This window comes from Miscanthus floridulus, chromosome 11 (assembly GCF_019320115.1).
Source record: "Miscanthus floridulus cultivar M001 chromosome 11, ASM1932011v1, whole genome shotgun sequence".
In the NCBI taxonomy this organism is placed as follows: Eukaryota; Viridiplantae; Streptophyta; class Magnoliopsida; order Poales; family Poaceae; genus Miscanthus; species Miscanthus floridulus.
The window spans coordinates 97,550,319-97,571,009 of NC_089590.1; the positions used below are offsets into that span (position 1 = coordinate 97,550,319).

General features: G+C 45.5%; 1 protein-coding gene across 1 annotated transcript; it reads right to left on the reverse strand.

Annotated features, from left to right (window-relative positions):
• Window positions 1-865: 865 nt before the first annotated feature.
• Window positions 866-4,865, reverse strand: LOC136494127 (cold-responsive protein kinase 1-like). The gene is made up of 7 exons (XM_066490276.1): window positions 4,391-4,865; window positions 3,124-3,276; window positions 2,543-2,658; window positions 2,233-2,443; window positions 1,889-2,126; window positions 1,652-1,799; window positions 866-1,431 (listed from the first exon to the last, which is right to left on the reverse strand). The coding sequence occupies exons 2-7, from the start codon at window positions 3,191-3,193 to the stop codon at window positions 1,081-1,083; spliced, it is 1,134 nt and encodes a 377-aa protein (XP_066346373.1). The 5' UTR covers window positions 3,194-3,276; window positions 4,391-4,865; the 3' UTR covers window positions 866-1,080.
• Between the last annotated feature and the right edge of the window lie 15,826 nt (window positions 4,866-20,691).

Below are 20,691 nucleotides of genomic sequence, written 5' to 3' on the forward strand. Positions count from 1 at the left end.
TACAAGTGAGAGGGAAAGGGTGCGTATGCTACCAAGCCTTGCTGCCCACGCCGACGGGTATAAGATAATAGTAGGCGCCTACAACACTGTTGATGTCACTGTAGAATGTCAGATGCATATGGGAGGTCGTGCTGCCTTCTTCAGAGATGGTAGATGTCGGTACCTGCAAATACTGTTTGATGCCCAGAGGCATGTGAGGAGTCTCACCACGTTCACCCGGTACGGTAAATCCTGGTGCCCGTAACGCTATCGATGCCCAGAGGCACGTAGGGGCCTTACCGTATGGGAGTTTTAGCGGCGCCTACAATACTGTAGAGAGAGATGTCGGCGCCTACAATACTGTTTGTGTCAGGGTGGCTGCAGAGTACTGTTCCGTGCAGGGTATGGTCCCTGGTACAGTAGTTTTGACTTGTGGGCCTTGCTTTGCTTTTCTCCGCACGTCTCCTGGTTCCTACCGAGCGGGCGTCCCCTATCGGATGGCTCTAGTCGGCTCTGAGTGCGTCGGTCGGAGAAGAGAGGTGAGCAGGGTTCCTATTATCCCCGGTCGGAGACGCGGGGTCGGAGTCGGAAGTAGTGTTTTGGACCAGGCCTTCCGATCGGAGAGGCCGTCCGGTGGCGGTTGGAGTCGAAGCGAACGCTCTGGTCGGAGAGGTGGGCCGAAGCAGCCGATGAGCGGGCGCTGTTTCTCTTCGGCCAGACCTTCCGGTCGATGACTGGGCCGCTCTTCCGGCCTGTCGTTTTAGACTCATGGGCAGGCCCATGAGTTACGTGCTGTCGACTTGGGCCGAGCCTTGGCGTGAAAACCGGTTCCCGAGGGACCCCGGGTTTATGAACCCGACAATATGCTATTGCACTAATATGATAATGATCTCAAGCTGTGCAATAAGCAGCAATCTTGCATTGCTCTGGCATGAATTCACTAATCTATATGTACAAGATCTAGTTGCCGCGTTTGCAGGAGGAAACAACAACACACACATTGCTCTCACTCTCTTATACCGTCAGATCGGTAGCTCTACATAGTCGCCAGTTCACAACGCAAGGAATTACTCAATTACATTTACATCTGCCTGTGTTGCTTCACCTGGGGCTCATCTCAGTCACCGTTGGTGGCACAACCGTGCTGAACATGTTGGAATCCTCGGACGCCAAGTTCTTGAACCTGTAGTTGCTGGAAACGGTGGCCTCGGACCCGGGGCTCCTCCTGCTGTTCTCGTGGAGGTAACCTGGCGCCGTCAGCTCGCTCTCGTTGATCCGGATGGGCTTGGACAGCATGGTCACGACCTGGGGCATCGTCGGCCGGCGAGCGGCGGCCGCCTGTAAGCAGAAGAGGGCCACCTTGATGTACCTGATGACTTCTTCCTCAGGGTAATCAACAAGGGCTGGATCCACCAGTTCCTTGAGCCTCTTCGCTTCATATAGCTCCCATGTCTGTTGTGAATGTTCAGAGTTAGGCTTTTTTTGGACAAACATTTGTGCATGTCAATCGTTTGACAACTAAACAATTTACTGTGCAACTTCAGCTAACATTTTGCCAGGCTGCTGTTGTTGTGAAGTGGTGTTGCGCATTTCTATAGTTCTGTGTATTTTGTGGATGCCAAAACATTCAGAAAAAGCAAGCAGTCAGGCAGATGAAGTGAAAAAGACTGACCTTCTCTAGGAGAACCTTGTCATCCATCAGTATGCTCCTGGAACAACTTGTGCCACTCACTATCTCCAGGACAAGGATACCAAAACTGTATATATCCGCTTTCTTGGTTAGCTGGCCATGCCATGCATATTCAGGTGCAAGGTAGCCTCTGCAAGCAGCCCAACAATCAAGTTACCATAAGGAAATACGATCGCAAATCAAGGCAAGTGCCAAAACTGCAAATAGGTCGATACTCACGTTGTTCCAGCTACTCGGGTGCTGATATGGGTGACATTATCAGGAAATAGCTTGGCCAGACCAAAATCCCCGATCTTGGGGACGTAATTTTTGTCAAGTAGTATATTGCTAGCCTTGATGTCTCTGTGTACAATCGGTGATGCGATCTCTTCATGCAGGTAAGCAAGGCCTCGAGCAACTCCAAGGCATATAGCAGATCTTATGCTCCAGGTGAAGTCAGCAGGCTCACTGTTAGAACCTGCAGAAGCATAGGGTAAATTGTTAATAAGGCAACTAAAGTCAATGTTGCAATTCAATCATGTAGCAAAACATCAACTTTAGTAACAAGAGTACAAGGTTCATACCCAACAGTGCACGGTCAAGACTGCTGTTTTTAAGATATTCATATACCAAAATCCTGTTATTTCCTTCAACGCAACAGCCAATTAATTCAACAAGGTTGGGATGCTTCACGTTAGTAATGACATCAATTTCTGTCAAGAATTCTCTGATGCCCTGCCTGGATTCAGCAGAAAGAACTTTTACCGCGACCTCTCGCCCATTTCGAATGGTTCCCTGCAACATTAAATAACATATGTTAAAACTAAAAGAGATTCATCACTCCATTGGTCTGTACCCTCAAACTGAACAACGGATGAAGAAATGAATTGTCACCTTATAAACTGTACCGAAGCCACCTCGACCTACTTTGTTCGTTCGGTTGAAGTTGTCTGTGGCAGATCTTAACTCAGCATAGGAGAAGACCCTTATGTTTATCTCAGAATAAATACCTGAAAGCAGTACAAAATGTGCATTATAACTGGAATATCGCAATGCTAAAAAAATGCAAAAGGAAATGGGTTAGGCATAGTGCACTAGTACATTCATTCTATCTTCTGCAATACACTACAGCCATTTCTGAAATACTTCTTCTATATACTTAGGTCATACAATTGTTCCAAATTGCATCAAGGCATTGAGAGGGAGAAGTGTTGAAAACAGAACTGATTAAAGACCGATACGGCGGCGTTCGGCTGGTCTGAAAATTTCAGACCAGCCGGCTGATCCGGCTTGTTCTCCTCACAATGCTACAGTGCATCTTTCAGACGCTACAGTATTTCTCTCTCACAAAACCAGCCGCTACAGTGTTTTGGCTTCTTTTTTTCAGACAAGCTGGCTAAATGCATGATAATTTGCAGCTAGCATTAGCATACCAACGCAGCAAATTGTGAAGCATGCAAATACATTTTGCTTACCGCCTAGGTTGCTGGAGTAAGGATTCTCTTCTTTCTTGGCTCCTCTGCGAGGAAGACAACACCAACTCATATCCACACTTGTTACGGTAGCCTTGTGGTGCTCAAATTCAACATGCAGCAGAGCAGAGGAATCTTCTTGAGGCAACTTTTACTCTGCAAAAAATGCATTGTCAATTTGCCATGTGTAAGATGAGAGCTGTAATTGCATCTCACTGAGAATTTTTTGCATCCTGACTCCTGAGATACTAATGTTGGATAAAAATAACAGGCATGGCAGATCATTTGAAACAAGTGTCCGGGAAAATTGTCCTATCACTGGCCACGGATCTGATGCATGGTTGGTTCAGAGAGATGGATGGCGAGAACCAGCGAGTGCCCTCTCATCACTGTCCCCATCCAGGATTCAGGAATACTTGGTTATAGCACGACGATGTGACCTCATAAGCACCAAGATGTCCCTACTCCCTGCCGTAGGGAAACATTTGTGACCGCAGGGCACCCTGCCTCTGTCTTACTCTTTACAGCGCAAAGCAGTACAGGGTTGCTGCTGCACTAACTGAACATGCGGTAGATTGGATATGCTCCGCCTACACCAATCCAACTAACCCTGTTCTTTCCTGAGATGAAAGTTCAGTCCGTAGGGAGGAAAGATTTGGTGCTAGGAACAAAGACGATCGAGCACGGCTCATCATTTTGGCTTCAGGCTAAACACCCCAAATCCTCCTCCGGAACGAAACAAAAAACCTGACGAACAAGTCACCACCTGGCACCTTGGCTTGGGTCTGGCACACGGGTCGAGGAACGAGGAGAGACGATCATGGCCTTTCTTCTTCTTTTTTTAGTTAATAAAGGAACCTTTTATTACTTTTTCAATGGCAATACATCGAAAAAAAACTACTTCTGGCCTGCCTCTGCTTTTTTCAAGCACACAGACACGAAAGAGAAAACGACGATCATGGTTTGAGGTTGCCGGGGACTCTCTCGTCGCATCCGATGAAAGAGCAGTCGGGGCGCCTGTGCATCTACCACCAGCACGCAGCTGAGCGGAGACGAGAGATCAGGCGCGGGAGCTCTCGTGCAAGCAGAAAGGATTTTTCTCAGAGATGAGAAAAAAGGCACGAGACGAGGACGGCCTTGTCCACCGCAGCAGGGAGATGCCAGGATCAGGATCCAGGGCAGAAAGGAAAGGCAGACAGCTATCGCAGAAATGGTCCGAGAGAGAAAGAGGAGGAGGAGAAGATGTCGATCGAGATGGAGAGACTCGTACCTGAGAACTGAAGGGAGCAGGCAGCTAGCAGGTCCCCGGCTCCGTGGCGTGTGCCCTTCTTCTCTTCACCGGCGAGTAGGAGCTAGGAGAGCGGATTGATTGATTATACGGCCGGGACGGTGGGGGCTAGGCGCTAGCTGGGGAAGGGTAAGCCAAGCCGGGAAGGGGAGGAAGAGGAACACGGTGCTTGGGGCTGCAATTATATGTACGTAGATTTCTGTGGCGCTGGGGGCAGGCAGGCTTACTGGCGTGTCGCCGCTTGGTGTGCTATGCTAGCTCCGCCGCCCTCCACTGCTGGAGCTGGACGACGTTGGCAGGGCAGCTGGGAAGGGCAAGACTGGTGAGTGCAATAAAGGCGCTGCAGCAGAAGGAAGCGCCTGCAAGGGTGCAGTGCAGCGAGGGAGAAGACGGAAACGGCTAGGAGCACGCTACACGTATGGGAACGATTGATTGAACGAAGGAAATGGGAAAAGGGGAAAACAAAGGAAATGTGGTAGCCGCCGTGAAGGAGGAGGAGGGGTCTTCCCACCTGTCGAGCATGAGCATTGGTGGTGTCAGTAATGAGTGAGTGTGATGTGACCCACCAGCTGATGAGCCGCGACAAGGCGTGGTGGATTTGGCCGGGGTCGGGTTAGTACGGGCCTGTTTAGTCCGGAGAAGTTTAGGAATTTGGTCACGGTAGCATTTTTATTTTTATTTGTTAATTAGTGTTTAATTATAGATTAATTAGGTTCAAAATGTTTATATCGTGATTTCCAACCAAACTGTGTAATTAGTTTTTTTTCGTCTATATTTAATACACCATGTACATATCGCAAGATTCGATATGATGGTTACTGTATCACTTTTTAGATAAATTTTTTGAAACTAAACGATACCTACGTCGATATTTCTGGCGCCGCCGCGCGGCACCGTTCTCATTCATTCATTCTGTTATTAGAGCGTTTTTAATTTAATGGTTAGTAATTGGTTACCTCTGAATTTGCATTAAGGCCCTGTTTGGCTTACCTCATATTCGATTTGTTCGGCTTTTTTAGTTAGAACAACATTTTTCTCTCATAACGATTCAGCCAGAACGGTGTTTTTCAGCCAAGTTTTAGACCAGCGAACAGGGCCTAAATGTTAGAAATATCTTCTCTATTTCTCTTGAGGAAAATAACTACGTAGACCTTTTTTATACACCTCTAATCTAACGAAAGATATGTACTCCGTACCTTCTTTATTCTCTTGTGCGATATTTAGATTAAGAAAGAGAACAATGTATATAATAGAAAACATTTAAACCCCCCTCCCTCCATATTATAAGTAGTTTTGTCTTTTTTTATATCTATTTTGCTATGCATCTAGATGTAATATATGTTTAGATACATAGTAAATTCTATGTAAAAAATCAAAACATCTTATAATTTGAAATATAGGGAGTGCATGCTAAACATATAGGAAAGAAAATATCATCTACGGTACTGTTTGGTTCTAAGGATGTGATGGAACAAAGTGGGATATCCCACTTGGACTTTGTATTTGGTTCGGAGTCAACTAGAGACAGGACCATCCTACTAAGAATACGTTCCACGTAGACCTGGGGCTCAGTTGTCCCTGACGGACTCGTCCGTCGCACCTAGGACAAAAGGCTGCTTCGGCCTTCGGCCAAGTGAGGGGAAGAAGAAGAGTTGCGAGCGCCGCCTACGCGGGAGAGGCTGGCTTGGCGTGTGGGGAAAAAGACGGCATGCGCCTGCTACCGGCGGACGTGGGCTTGAGCGCCCCTGCGAAGACCTGGCCGTGGGCACGCTAGGTCGCTAGCCGTGCGTATAGGCGCCAACAACGAGCGCGGGGTTGAGGCCCGGCCGTAGGTGCAGGTGGCAGCAACGAGTGCGGAGGAGAGGCCCGGCCGTAGGTGCAGGTGCAGGGAGCCTCCGTGACAAAAAGGACAGAGAGAAAGGATAAGGAAGAAGAAAAGAAAAGAAAAAGAATTTGATGAATGTGTCCTTGCATATCGATGATTGATCCTATTTTCGAGTGTAACCAAACACAGAACAACGATGATCATGCCCCTAGCAACCAAACACTAGAGGAGACCATTCTATTTCGCAAAACTATGGCAAGAGTGTCTCGTTCTACTTAGTCTCTCAACCAAAACCAACCTAAAATCTAGCAACCTAAACTCTAGCATCCTTCTCTTACTTCGCAAAACTATGGCAAGAGTGTATACTATTGGAGATGCATGCTTACTATTGGAGATGCATGCTATCGTACTAGCTAGAGTTTCTCGGCTGGGCGCCGGGCACGCACGCCCGGACACCCACGCGCCGCCCAAAACCAAACCCAAGCCGCGCCTGTGGTGACCCATCGCCCATCGGTTCGTTCCACACTCACCCAGCAGGAATGCAGGCCGCGGCCCCGCATCCGGTCGTGGTTGTTTCACAGCGCTGCACATGGCGCTCCCGTTGCGTCCGTGTGTGTTTTGTAATGGACTCAAGCGAACAGGGTTATAAACTATCCATAACGAGGAGTAAGTAGTATACAGTATTTAGTACACACGAGCGCAACGCGGGCTGCTGCGATATCTGGGAATTGAGCGCGAGGTTATAAACCGGCTGATGTTGTTTTGTTGTGAGAAAAAAACACTGTATTATAATTGATAAGCATGGCTGATACGATGACGCCAACAGGCTGAAAGGTCACCAATATTCCTTCTCGGTACTTCCTCACGTACAACTCGTACTCGTACTCGTAATCCCCCGTTTGATCGGAAGGAAGTCAAAATGAATGCATAGTATATTCTTATTATATTATATACGGATTCCTCTGACCTCTGTGGCTTCTGAATCTTCGGTAGCCACTGATTGATTGATTTTTCTTCTTCGGCCTGGTTTAGATTGAGGTTAGGAATCAGTATTTGGCACTGTAATACTTTCATTTGTATTTGACAATTATTGTCCAATCATGACCTAACTAGGCTCAAAACATTCGTCTCGTAATTTACAATCAAACTATGTAATTAGTTATTTTTTTATCTACATTTAATACTCTATGCATGTGTCCAAAGATTTGATGTGACGAAGAGATGTGAAAAAATTTACAATCTAAACAAGGCCTTCTTCTACATAATGTGTACTACTGTACAAACGGTGGTTGCATACGCACCAGCGGCGACGACCTGGTGCGTTTTGAACTTTTGATTTGTCCATCCGTGGGCCGTGGCCACGCCCCCCGCAAGCGCCAAGCGTGCTCACCAGTCAACGCATGGATGGATACTGACCAGCCAGCTGCCTCCATTTCCCCCCCGCTGATGGATCATAGATGTTTCCTGTGTGTGTAGTATGTTTTTTTTGTTGACTTGTGACCCTCCCCCGGTCAACTTATTCCTTTTCACTGTGGCGTTCACACGCCCCCTCTCATTGGTCCATCGCTCTTCTAAATAAATACTGCCATGTACTCCCTCCGTCTTAATTTATCTGTCATTTTTTTTTGTGTCCGTGCCACGACTTTGACTCAATTTGTACAAAATATGTGCAACATTTGTGTCTCCAAATAAATTTATTAAAAAACTAGATTCAAAGATCTTTCCAATTATGCTAATTATGTATCATAAATAATAATATTTGTTAATATATATTTTGTTAAAGTTATTTCTCGGAAAGCGAGAACGACAGATATTCTGGGATGGAGGGAGTAATACGATGGATTTGTACTTTTGGGCGTGACCTCATGCTCGCGTCACGGCTTGCCAGGGATGACGTCACGACAAGAAAGGCAGCGGTGGGCCCCAACACCAGGGAGATGCCGATGCCGATGCCGATGCCGGGTGTTTGTTTGTCTTTCTTTATCGACTCGACTATAATAATATAATAAAGTTTTCAAATGCGCACGCACGGTAGGGATGTACCTCTTCTCAGTTGTCATCCCGTTCCGCTTCCGCCGCCCCAGTTTGTTTTTTCTACAATTCTAGTTTGTTTTTTCTACAATTCTATTCTACTGTTGTTGGTAGGGACCATGCTGTAGAACAAGAAGATGAATCGGTCCATCAACTGTCACGGTGGCGGTGAAATTGTTAAACCAATACACTAAAATCATTAGAAAGACAAAAGCAAAAAATGAGAAGCTAGAACTTAAGAATAACTCACTCTTAGCAAAGTATGACATAGCCAAAAAAGCTAGTGATGAGCTTAGAGATGAAAATAAAATTGCGTCATTCAAACTCAAGGAGCTCAAAACTTCAAAAAGGGAGCTTAGAGGAAAAACATAATAAACTTGAGGAGATACACGATGAGCTTACCACTAGTTACAACTTGCTAAAAGAAGAGTACACCAATCTCAAGATTAACCATGACAATCTTGTTCTTTCTCATGAGTTATTATCAAATGAACCGCATGATGCAACTAACAATGTTGCTAAGATTGATATAGCTACATTATGCGATGACTTGATTTTTTAGAGCATTGAGCAAGGTTCTAGTAGCAAAGGCAAGAAAGTGGTTGAGTAACAACCATGATGATTATGTCAAGCTCAAGAATGAAAATAAAAAGCTCAAGAAGGATCTTGAAAAACTATCAACCGCAAACACAATAGTGATAGAGAATCTTGACAATGATCATGATATGGCTCTTGAAAATGGGATACTTAGATAAGAGAACACGAGACTCAAGATGGAGAAGAATCACGATGAACTTAGAGAAGAAAACATAAAACTCAAGTTGGAGAAAGAACATCTCAAGACCGGTTTGAGCAAGTTTACAAGAGGCCAATATCTCCAAAGCGAGCTACTTATGAACACCGTGATGAAGATGATAGAAGTGGTATTGGGTTCTTGACAAATCAAGAGAAGAAAGCTCAAGTTCAACATCAACAACAATACAAGTCAAAGCCTAAGCCAAAGAGATGCTTTAAGTGTGGACAAGAAGGTCACTTTGCTCATGAGTATGAAACTCCACCACCACAACCCTTGCCCAAGCATGCTAGACCATTTGCCTTCAATGCTCACTATATGCTTAGAAAAGATTCTAGTGGAAAGATGAAAGTCATATTTTTAGGTCCACCCAACAAAAATAGGCCTAAGCAAATTTGGGTTACTAAGTCTCTAGTTGAGAAAGTGAAGGGTTCTCATCAAGTTTGGGTCCCTAAACAACAAGCTTGATCTCTTGTGTGTGTAGGTGAACTACAAGACCGGTGGAAGTCATTAGGTTATTGATAGTGGTTGCACTCAACATATGACCGGTGATCCTCATATGTTAACCTCACTAGATGAAGAAGTAGATGGTCAAGAAAGGATTACTTTTGATGATAATTCAAAGGGCAAAGTACAAGGGTTGGACAAAGTTGCAATATCAAATGATCACTCAATATCAAATATGCTATATGTTGCTTCATTGAGTTTCAACTTGCTATCCGTTGGTCAATTATGTGATCTTGGCTTCCAATGTTTGTTCACCGAGAAGGAAGTGGTTATGTCAAAGAAAAATGATGATCAAGTTATATTCAAGGGCTTTAGATACAACAACCTATATCTAGTGAACTTCACCTTCGAAGATGCAAACTTGAAGACATGCTTATTCACCAAAACATCACTTTGGTGGCTTTGGCATAGAAGACTTGCACATGTTGGGATGAGTTCACTCAAGAAGTTAATGAAAAATGAATTGATGAGATGTTTGAAGGATGTGAAATTTGAGAAGGACAAGCTTTGTAGTGCATGTCAAGCCGGCAAGCAAGTTACAAATACTCATCCAACCAAAGCTTACATGTCAGCAACTAGAGTGCTAGAGCTTCTCCACATTGATCTATTTGGACCAATAACTTACAAGAGTTTGGGAGGCAACCTCTATTGTCTTGTGATAGTTGATGACTACTCTAGATACACTTGGGTGTTCTTCCTTCATGACAAGACCGAAGTGGCCGCGTGTTTCAAGAAGTTTGCCAAGAGAACACAATAAATTTGAAGTGAAGCTCAAAAAGATAAGAAGTGACAATGGGAAAGAATTTGATAGCACAAATATTAAAGCATATTGTGATGAAGTTGGGATCAAGCATGAGGTCTCCGCAACCTACACTCCTCAACAAAATGGTGTAGTAGAGAGAAAGAACCAAACACTAATCACCCTTGCAAGAACAATACTTGATGAGTACAATACACCTCAAGATCTATGGGCGGAAGCCATCAACACCGCATGCTATACATTCAACCGCCTATTTCTCCAAAAGTTTTTTGGCAAGACCCCTTATGAGTTGCTCAATGGGAAGAAGCCGGATGTCTCATTCTTTCGAGTGTTTGGTTGCAAATACTACATCTACAAGAAGCGGCAACACCTAGGAAAGTTCCAAAGATATTGTGATATTGGTTTTCTTGTTGGTTACTCATCAAAGTCCAAAGTATATCGAGTATTTAATCATGCCACCGGCTTGGTTGAAGAAATATATGATGTGAAATTTGATGAATCTAACGGCTCCTAAGGAGCACATGAGAATCTTGATGATGTAGGTGATGAACCATCGAGGAAGGCCATGAAGAACTTTCTGGTTGGAGACATCAAGCCCAAAGATAATGAAGATGATGTTCAAGTGATTGATCACCCTCTTCATCAAATATGCCATAAGATGATGATAAAGACGGGAGAGTAGAAAATGAAGATACTCATGTCTCTCATGACCAAATGGTGGCACAAGCTCAAGATGTTGATGTTCCACAACCTCCTCCTCAAGTGGTTGATAGAAGAAATTCTCCTATACTTCAAGCACATCCACAAGATCTCATTATAGGGAGTCCTTTAAAGGGTGTAATGACTCGCTCATAAAAACTTGCTTCCTTTATTGAACATCACTCGTTTGTTTCCTGCATTGAGCCTAAGAATATAGAAGAAGCTCTCTAAGATTCGGATTGGATAAATGCTATGCATGAAGAATTGAACAACTTCACCCGCAATAAAGTTTGGACACTTGAAGAGTGACCACAAGATGCAAGAGTCATTGAAACAAAGTGGGTGTTCCGCAACAAGCAAGATGACCAAGGCATCGTTGTGAGGAACAAGGCAAGGCTAGTTGTAAATGGGTTCTCTCAAGTTGAAGGGTTGGATTTTGGAGAGACCTTTGCACCAGTTGCAAGACTTGAAGCCATTCGTATTCTTCTTGCATATGCATCTCATCATGAAATGAAATTATATCAAATCGATGTTAGAAGTACATTTTTAAATGGCTTCATAAATGAACTAGTCTATGTTAATCAACCTCCTGGGTTCGAAGATCCTAGATATTCTAATCATGTTTTTAGGTTGTTCAAGGCGCTATATGAGCTAAAGCAAGCCCCTAGAGCTTGGTATGAGCGTCTTCAGGATTTTCTCATTGAAAAGGGCTTTACCATTGGAAAGGTCGACACCACACTATTCACCAAGAATCTTGATGGAGAGATCTTCATTTATCAAGTATATGTTAATGATATCATATTTGGCTCATCAAATGAAGACTAGTGCAAAGAGTTTGGTGAATTGATGTCAAAGGAGTTTGAGATGTCTATGATTGGAGAGCTTACATTCTTTCTTGGCTTTCAAGTCAAGCAAATGAGAGAATGGATTTGCATCTCCCAAGAAAAGTATACCAAGGATTATCTCAAGAGGTTCAAAATTGATGAATGTAAGTCAATCAAGACATCAATGCAATCTAATGGACATCTCGACCTAGATAAGGAAGGTAAATCGGTTGATCAAACTATTTATCATTCTATGATTAGTAGCTTGTTATATTTAACTGTATCTAGGCCCGACATCATGTTTAGTGTGTGTATGCATGCTAGATTTCAAGCTAATCCTAAGGAGGCTCACTTGGTTGCTGTTAAAGAAATCCTTAGGTACCTTAAGCACACACCAACCATTGGTCTTTGGTATCCTAAAGGAACTAGATTCCAACTAGTTGGCTATTCCGATTTGGATTATGACAGTTGCAAAATTGATAGAAAAAACACATCCGGAGGGTACCATTTGCTTGGTAGATCACTAGTGTCTTAGACCTCTAAGAAGCAAAATAGTGTGGCCTTATCCATCGCCGAGGCGGAGTACATTACCGTAGGTGCTTGCTGTGCACAAATCCTTTACATGAAGCAAACTCTTCTAGACTATGGTGTAGTTCTAGAAAAGGTATCTCTTTTATATGACAATGAGAGCGTGGTAAAACTTGCTAATAACCTGGTTCAACACTCTCGCACCAAGCACATAGATATCCATCATCACTTTCTTAGAGATCATGTTGCTAAAAATGATATATCACTAGAAGGTGTGAGGACCGAAGATCAATTGGCGGATATCTTCACAAAACCACTAAATGAGGCTACTTTTTGTCGGTTGAGGAATGAGCTCAATGTGCTTGACCTAAGTAACTTCACTAAAAAATTAGTTTGTGTTGTTCCTTGCATTGCATTGTAATATAAAACATGTTTAATTTTTAGTAATGCACTTAGGGCTTGTCTAACATGGTTAAGATAACCACCGAAAAATGTGTGAAAAAGCTTAACCTTGGATCAAACCTGACAAGCAACTAGATTTTCTTTCAAGTATTGCATCGCATATGCATGTGTGTTGCTTTGTCGTTTCTTTTCGGTTATTTTTTGGGCATCCGCTGTGTTCGTCAATAAATAGGGAGAGCATTTGAGGCTCCTATTGGTTATAAACCCTATTGAGTTGCCACAGGTTGATCCTCGACTCTCTTGTTGCCTATTTTTCTAGAAAGAACTATAGCTGAAGGCAAATTATTTTAAAAAAATTAAGGGTTTGAGAGAGGTCTTTCATACCTATCCCAATTGATGTTTATTTGGGTCTTATTGAAGTTGGGACTTGGTTGGGAGAAAGCGTCATGAAGAAAGGAGGAGTAAACACAGCTGAAGAGGGACCGGACGTAAGGACCGGACACACCCATTGCAGCGTCTGGTTAGTACATCAGGAGGAGATACAATAACTGAAAAAGGAACCGGACGATCAACAGTGTTTCACGCGCGTCCGGTGACAAGATGAAATTCACGTTCGGTCAGTGCGAGATGGAACACATGATTGATCGGACTCAGCTCTGTGTCTGGTCATACTCGATGTCTGCGGCGTTCTGGAGCTCTTTGTTTGTGATCGGACTCTGGAGGAGTAGCGTCAGATCTTTTGCGTCAGCGCGTCCGATCGCACCTATGTTCGCGAGCTCTATTTCAAAATCCGACTGACATGTGGGGGCCACCCTCTTCCTTTTCTCTTAACCGCGCCCATCCTTTTCTCTCCGTACATCGCACCCCCGCCGCCCTAAACCTAACCGTCGCCGTCGTTGCGCCTCTCCAGCCACCGTGCTCTCTCCAGCCACCGTGCCTCCCTCGCCACGCCCGCACTTGCCGTGCCCACACCCGTGCTACTCTGGTCACCACGCCAACCATCGCCGCTCGCGCAGCCCTAGCCGTCGTGCTTGCCACTCCGGCCACCGCGTGCCGTCACTAGCTCCGGCTGCCTCATCCACGTGCCCGCGCGTAGCACCGTCACTGGGGGCGTTTGGATCTTATTTTTGGGCCATGGCTGCTCCGTAGATTTGTCAAGAGCTATAGGCATCATCCGTCAGTTCATACTGCATCACACAGGGTCAGTTAAATGGCACACTCTAATTGAAAGAAAGATAGAAAAAAAAAACAAATGTATGATGCTTAATATGTGAATCCCAAATCAAACTTAACCCTTATCTAATAAATTGATAGATATAAATGAGTAAATCTAAGAAAGATAGCTAACTCTAATCTAACAGTAAAATGCAAGAACAAGAGAACAATGTCAGGGTGCTTCCAGGCTTTAAGCATTTTATTACACAGTATACAGTGGTGATGACTGTATTTCAACTATGATCTTATGGAACAATTTGGCCCCCACTTATTCAGTCCCAATGCTCCGCCACTGGTCATCACACCTACATTTTTCCATGTCTTAACCCCCGCAAGTTTGACACACAAGATCAACAAATAAACAAACGTTGCCGTTTCAACAAAACATATGTCAAGCATAAGACGTGAAGCCGCCCGTTCACCCCGCGCTCACGCCACCCTCGCGCCAGCGTTCTGCCGCATCCCTGCTTACCGCAACGACGACAGTCGCCATCGCCTCCAAGATCCACTACCACCGCCGACCAAGGTAACTCAGTACTCATGTTCCCGGCGTCCGGAGCTCCGTGTCCGGTGTTTCCTCGGTTCATTGCCGATTTCTCCAGGATCCCTTGTCGTGATTGTGTGGTGACCCGACGTGCTCAGTTCTCACCTTTTCACAGGTCCCGGCTATGATCTAAGCGAGTTGGGCAGTGAGGCAGTGGAAGTTGAGCTGTGACAGATAAACTCAGGGCCAAGCCTCAGCAATTGTTAGTTAGGAAGTGATTCTCAGTGCTAGGGGAGTCAATGACAGTTGTTGTTTGTCAGTGGCAGTGGTCCTTTGCTCATCAGTTGTGTTCTTTGCAGTGTCAGTTATGGCTGGTTGCAGGAATGTCGGGGGTGGCCCTGGCGATGATGAGAGGCGTCCGCCTCGCTTGATAGAGCAGGAAAAGGGAAAGGGGCCAAAGAAAACCACTACAAAGAAGTGAAAGAGAGGTGACATAGAGACAGAGAGAGCAACAGTAGTGGCCGCCGCCATAGAGCGTGCTGAAAGAGGTGGCAGAGGCAGTGGTATTCGTATTGACGATCAATTGTCACCAGCTCAGAGGACCGTAGTCGAGCAGCTTGAGGCTAGTCTTTGTAGTCCACATGGTACTATCATGCTTGGAGGTCGGCGTGTATCTCTGGGGGGATGCACCAGAGGGCGCTCGGGTGGAGGAGATTGAGCCTCAGGAGGAGACCGAGCGGCACCAGGAGCAGGCAGAGCACCCAGTGCAAGCAGAGCAGACAGAGCAGGCAGAGTAGCCACGGCTTTGACGTTCTAGTCATACTCGCACCCAGGTGTCACCGAGGCCTGAGACATAGAGACGTGGTTCTCGTCGTGCACTCATGAATATTGGATTAACTAATATATTTTATTTTACACGATTATTTGTTGGCATGCAATATATTGTAGTTATCAAAGTGGCTATGGTTTTCTTTAGACATATTTTCAAATGGCTACATAGTTTATATGGCACATAGGATCACAACATCATACGAACATTAATTGTTGCAACTTGTCTTGCAAATAGTGAAATGAAACCTCCCACTGAAAGAGCCAGTTTTATTTCTTAATCCAAGTCTACAAAACTGACATGGCAGTATTGGAAGCTGAGAAATGAAAGCCACCACTGAGACTGGCCTTAGTGTGCTGCTCCCTCCAGTTCGGTTTATATAAGGCCGCATGTATATATATTAACTAATAGACCTTAACTATTGTAATATATAACTTGGTTAGATTTATAATAAAATGTAATATCAGACGATAGCCTAAAAAGGTATAATATAATAGATGGGTAATATGTAATTTAGTAGCCGATGAGTAGCTGATTTTTGTATCAGTCCACACGGCCAGCCAGCGAGCCACACGGTTGAGTACCAAGCTGGGATTTCTCCTGCTACTACTACCGGAGTCGTGGAAAGATACATGTTCGCTTGTATTATGAGCCATACTATTTCAACAAATGAACAGTATTTTTCTTTTACTATAAATCAACGAACAGTACTTTCAATCGTGGCTTTTCAGCAAAGCGAACAGGGTCATAGCTCATCAGATGTTCTGGTCAGTACTTCACATGTACATGGCACTACCAACCACACATCTTCTTGTCTTCAAAACAACCAGGAAAAAAACGGTAATACGCCATGTGATATTGTACTCCCTCCGTCGATAAAAAAAGAGTGCAATTCTATATTTGAATTTGAACAAGCTTAATTAAGTTTATAAAAATTAATCTCAATATTATTAGTATCCAAATATGTTTTCTATAAATACATGTTCCATTATTAATCTAATAATGACATACTCGCTCCCTTTTTTCTGACCGGACGTAGTATTACCGTTACCTCCCTTTCTCTACCTAGTTTCATGTATTTTTAGTAACGTATAAAGTACGTACGCATGACAAAACTTGTGGCGTTTTCAGTCCTTGCATTGCGTTCCACGGTTCTAGAGACAGTACTGCAATGAGAATATTTGCACCCATTCTGAGTCAAGTCTCATCAGTTTATTCGATCTAGCCCTTGTTTAGTTGGACCCCAAAATTCAAAAAGTTGCTACAGTACCTGTCACATCGAATGTTTACGGCCCGTGCATGGAGCATTAAATGTAGACGAAAAGAAAAACTAATTGCACAGTTTGGTGGGAAATTGCGAGACGAACGTTTTAAGCCTAATTAGTCAATGTTTGAACACTATTTGTCAAATAAAAACGAAGGTGCTACAGTAGCCCCAAAATCCAAATTTCGCGAACTAAACAAGGGCCACTTACCGGGGTGAAAGCGAAAGCGAAACGGCCGAGAAAGCACCGCAGCTGACGATGAAAACCGGGGGCCGGCCGGACATCAGTAGGTAGACAGGTAGTCAAACAAGAAACGTTTTAATTACCGTCGATGCGTGCATGCATACAGCACAGGCATTCAGGCAAGGACGGACCGGTTCTTGTTCTTGGTTGCAATGCTTGCATTGGGGGAGTGAGAAGCAGTCAGTCGCTGGCTGCTGGCTAGCCGTTTCGCTTGGACGCTAGCACCGGCAGTGCTCCTAGTCCTCCAACAGCAAGGAACGTGACGTGTGTGTGTCTATATATATATATATATATACATGTAGCTGGCTACAAAATAACGTGTTCTGTAGCCACTTTGAGTTACGATAATTACTATGTTAATTTATGAGATTATAGTAACTCCTTACTAAGTAGTTTACTATAATGTTATGGTAAATATCTCCATGTGTTATACTAACCCAACTATCGTAAATATGTATTGACATTAGCGTAAATTAATATATAAAATTATGAGGTGGCTACAGAATAACTTATTTTGTAGCTGGCTACTGAATAACTTATATATAACTACTATTATGTAGCTGGCTACAAATAATTTATTCTGTAATCACTTTGAGTTACGATAGTTACTGTGTTAATTTATGAGATTACAGTTCTACTCCCGTTCCATGTGACTACGTCTTTGTTCAACAAGTTCGGATACAGAAAAACAGCAGAAGTCGTCTGTGGTGAAATAGAATCATCAACGGATTGTGGGTGCTGACTTGTCGGAACCGCGCCGCACGCGTGTACGAATATCTCCACCAGACCTCCACCTGCATGCTGCGTGCGCGTGACTTTCTGTTACGCAGCAGTACAGTTTTGAAGCGGAATATCGTGCGCGTGACAAGTTTGTGGTGTGCGTCACTGCGTCGGTTAGTTGAACAAACTAAATTAAATATACGATATCCGGGGTCAAATGGCTGAGGTTTGGGGAAGAACGGCCAATGATTTCGGCGAGTTTTGAAGCGATCTAAACCAATATTGTGGTCTTAATCTGACTTTTTGTATCAGTATTACCTCTGGCCTTGAAGAAAAAACAAGGTCGTTTTGGGCTGCTCAAGTGCTGATGGTAGTAGCAGGAACCAACCAACCAAAAAATTAGCATTTCCTGTTTGACAAGGTCGTTTAGCCTGGGTTACCAGCTGTCCTGGGCTGCCATTAGCCATGGGCCCATGGCCCAGGATAGCTCTCTCTTCATGGGTCCATCGCGTGTGCATGGTTTCATGAAGGAATTTCACCAAAATCGATCGTACATAGTACATCTCACGGAAATCAATTGAAATCTAGACACAGGAAAACTGTAGGTACGGGGATATTTTGTCTTAGGTATTAACCATGTATTAAAAAAAAGATAGATTCCTTTTGTCGGTTTAAAAAGTGACCAACACGTAAATATTTATAGTTTTGTCGTACGTTGTGATCGGATGTGGTCTAACACTCAATGACACAGGGTTTATACTAGTTCAGGCAACGTGTCCTACGTCCAGATTGAGTCGATCGGTGACTTTTATTCCTAAGCCCAGTTGTTCGAATTTTGCTGTGGGGTTACAAACGGAAGAGAGTAAGATGGAGGTGCAAGAGGTCCGATCGGACCCGGGTCTGAAGAGCCAAGAGTGATACGAGTTCTCTTGTGCTAAGTGTTCGAGCGTGCGCTCTGTGTAGCTTTAGAGTGTCTAAAGCTAGTAGATGGTGAATCGATGTAAGTGAACTGATGGATCCAGTGTCCTTATTGGGAGAGAGTGCATCCCTTTTTATAGATGAAGGGGATGGCCTTACAAGCGAGAGATAGAGTACGTATGCTACTAAGTCTTGTTGTCCAAGCCGTCGGGTACAAGATGATTGTAGACGCCCACAATAATGTTGATGTCAGACGCATATGGGAGGTTTTCACCGTGGTCACCAGGTACGGTAAATACTGGCGCCCACAACACTGTGGATGCCCAGATGCATGTGGGAGGCCTTACTGCGTTTGTCTGGTATGGAAATTGATGGCGCCCACAATACTGTAGGGTAAATATCGGCGCCCTCAATACTGTTGGGGTTCTGACATGCCTGGAAGGTTGCAGGGTGCCCTTCTACCATGCCCTGTTGGTACTGTCCTGTAGATGTATAGGGTACGGTCCTCGGTATTGCTGTTGACTTGAGCGTTCTGCTTTATTTGCTCCGCCCGTTTCCTAGTCCTCACCGAGCGGGCGTCCCCGGTCGGTTGGTCCCAGTCGGCTCCGACTACGCCAGTCAGAGAAGAGCTGTAAGCAGAGGTTCGGTGTATCCCCGGTCGGAGACGCGGGTCGAAGTCAGAAGCGAAGCCTTCCGGTTGAAGAGACACGTCGGAGTCAGAAGCGAGACCTTCTGATCGGAGAAACGGGCCGGAGTCGGAAACGAGCGATGTTCCTCCTTAGCGAGGCATTCCGGTCGGAGATTGGATCACCCTTCTGGCCTGTCGTTTAGGTATTCTAAGCTGGCCTAGGAGTTGCGCGTTGTTCGCGACGTCGTCTGCTGGGCTGAGCCTTTGCTGGGAAGCCGGTCCATGAAGGACCCCAGGTTTATGAACCCATCAGGAGCCCCCGAGGCCCCGGGCAATTCGGGTAGAATCGTCTAGGGAATTCTTACCTTGTCGGCGGGTGCGCGCGAGCGCACCCGTGGGTGTAGCCCCTGAGCCCCTGGGTGAGTCGGGTAGAATCATTTGGGAGGGGTTTCGTGTTTGTCAGCTAGGGAAGTTTTGTTTCGTCAACGGGTGTGCGCGAGCGCACCTGCAGGTGTAGTCCTCGAGCCCCCAGGCGATTCGGGTAGAATCACCTAGTGGGTTTTGTTAGCGGATCCTAGCGTCGGGCGCAGTCGAGGTAGTTTAGGGATCGGGCAAGGTAGAGTCACGGATCCTGGCGTTGGGCGCGGCCGAGGTAGTTTAGACATCGGGCGAGGTAGAGTCACGGATCCTGGCGTCGGGCGTAACCGAGGCATTTTAGGGATCGAGTGAGGCGGAGTGACGGATCCTGGCGTCGAGCGTAGTCGAGGTGGAGTCACGGATCCTAGCGTCGGGCGCGGCCAAGGCGTTTTAGGGATCGGGCCAGACTGAGTCATGGATCCTAGCGTCGGGCGCAGCCGAGACAGTTTAGGGATCGAGTGAGACGGAGTCACGGATCATGGCATCGGGCGCAGCTGAGGCAGTTTAGGGATCGGGCCAGATGAAGTCACGAATCCTGGCGTTAGGCACAGCCGAGGCGTTTTAGGGATCAGACGAGGCAGAGTCACGGATCCTAGCATCGGACGTAGCTGAGGCGTTGGGCGTCTTTGAGCCCCTAAGCCCCATTATGCTTGGTAGTTGTCGATTGAGTTTCGTGCGTTACCCCGTCCGCGGTTTCTCGCAACCGGAAGGGCTGAGCTAACGTCGCTAGCCTCAATGGCTCGAGTGACGCGCTCAGTGAGCTTGCTAACAAGCATGTTCAAGTGAAATCCGGGCCCGTCGTTTGTGATGGGGTCGGCATAGCCCTCATATGACATTCCACTACTCCATAACCCGCAACCCGGTAGATGCCTGGGTCGGCATAACGATCATGCAGCATTCCACTGCTCCTTAACCCGTAACCCGGTAGATGCCTGGGTCGTTCTGTGGGCATGGCTCAAGGTTTGGATCGAACAAGAAGGTTGAGATGACTATGTCTGCTTCGGAGCAGACTGGGCGAGGGCCGCCCGAGGCTCATCTGTGTTTTCTTCCCTGGCTCTGTTTGACGTAAGGCAGCTTCGAGCCCTTTGTGGCCTGGCCTTCGAACCGCGATCGGTCGTTGCTCTTGTTGAATGAGGCAACTGTCGCTTCATGACGCAACACGGAGCGTTGTGATGCATTTAACTGCATATGCGAT

What these genes read in the sequence shown, in the direction of transcription:
- LOC136494127 (XM_066490276.1), bottom strand. Translation starts at nt 3,193, where the DNA reads ATGAGTTGGTGTTGTCTTCCTCGCAGAGGAGCCAAGAAAGAAGAGAAT. An exon ending in TCTTGACCGTGCACTGTTGG is followed by an intron (nt 2,127 to 2,232) that starts GTATGAACCTTG and finishes ATGCTTCTGCAG; the next exon opens with GTTCTAACAGTGAGCCTGCT. An exon ending in ACAAGGTTCTCCTAGAGAAG is followed by an intron (nt 1,432 to 1,651) that starts GTCAGTCTTTTT and finishes CATTCACAACAG; the next exon opens with ACATGGGAGCTATATGAAGC.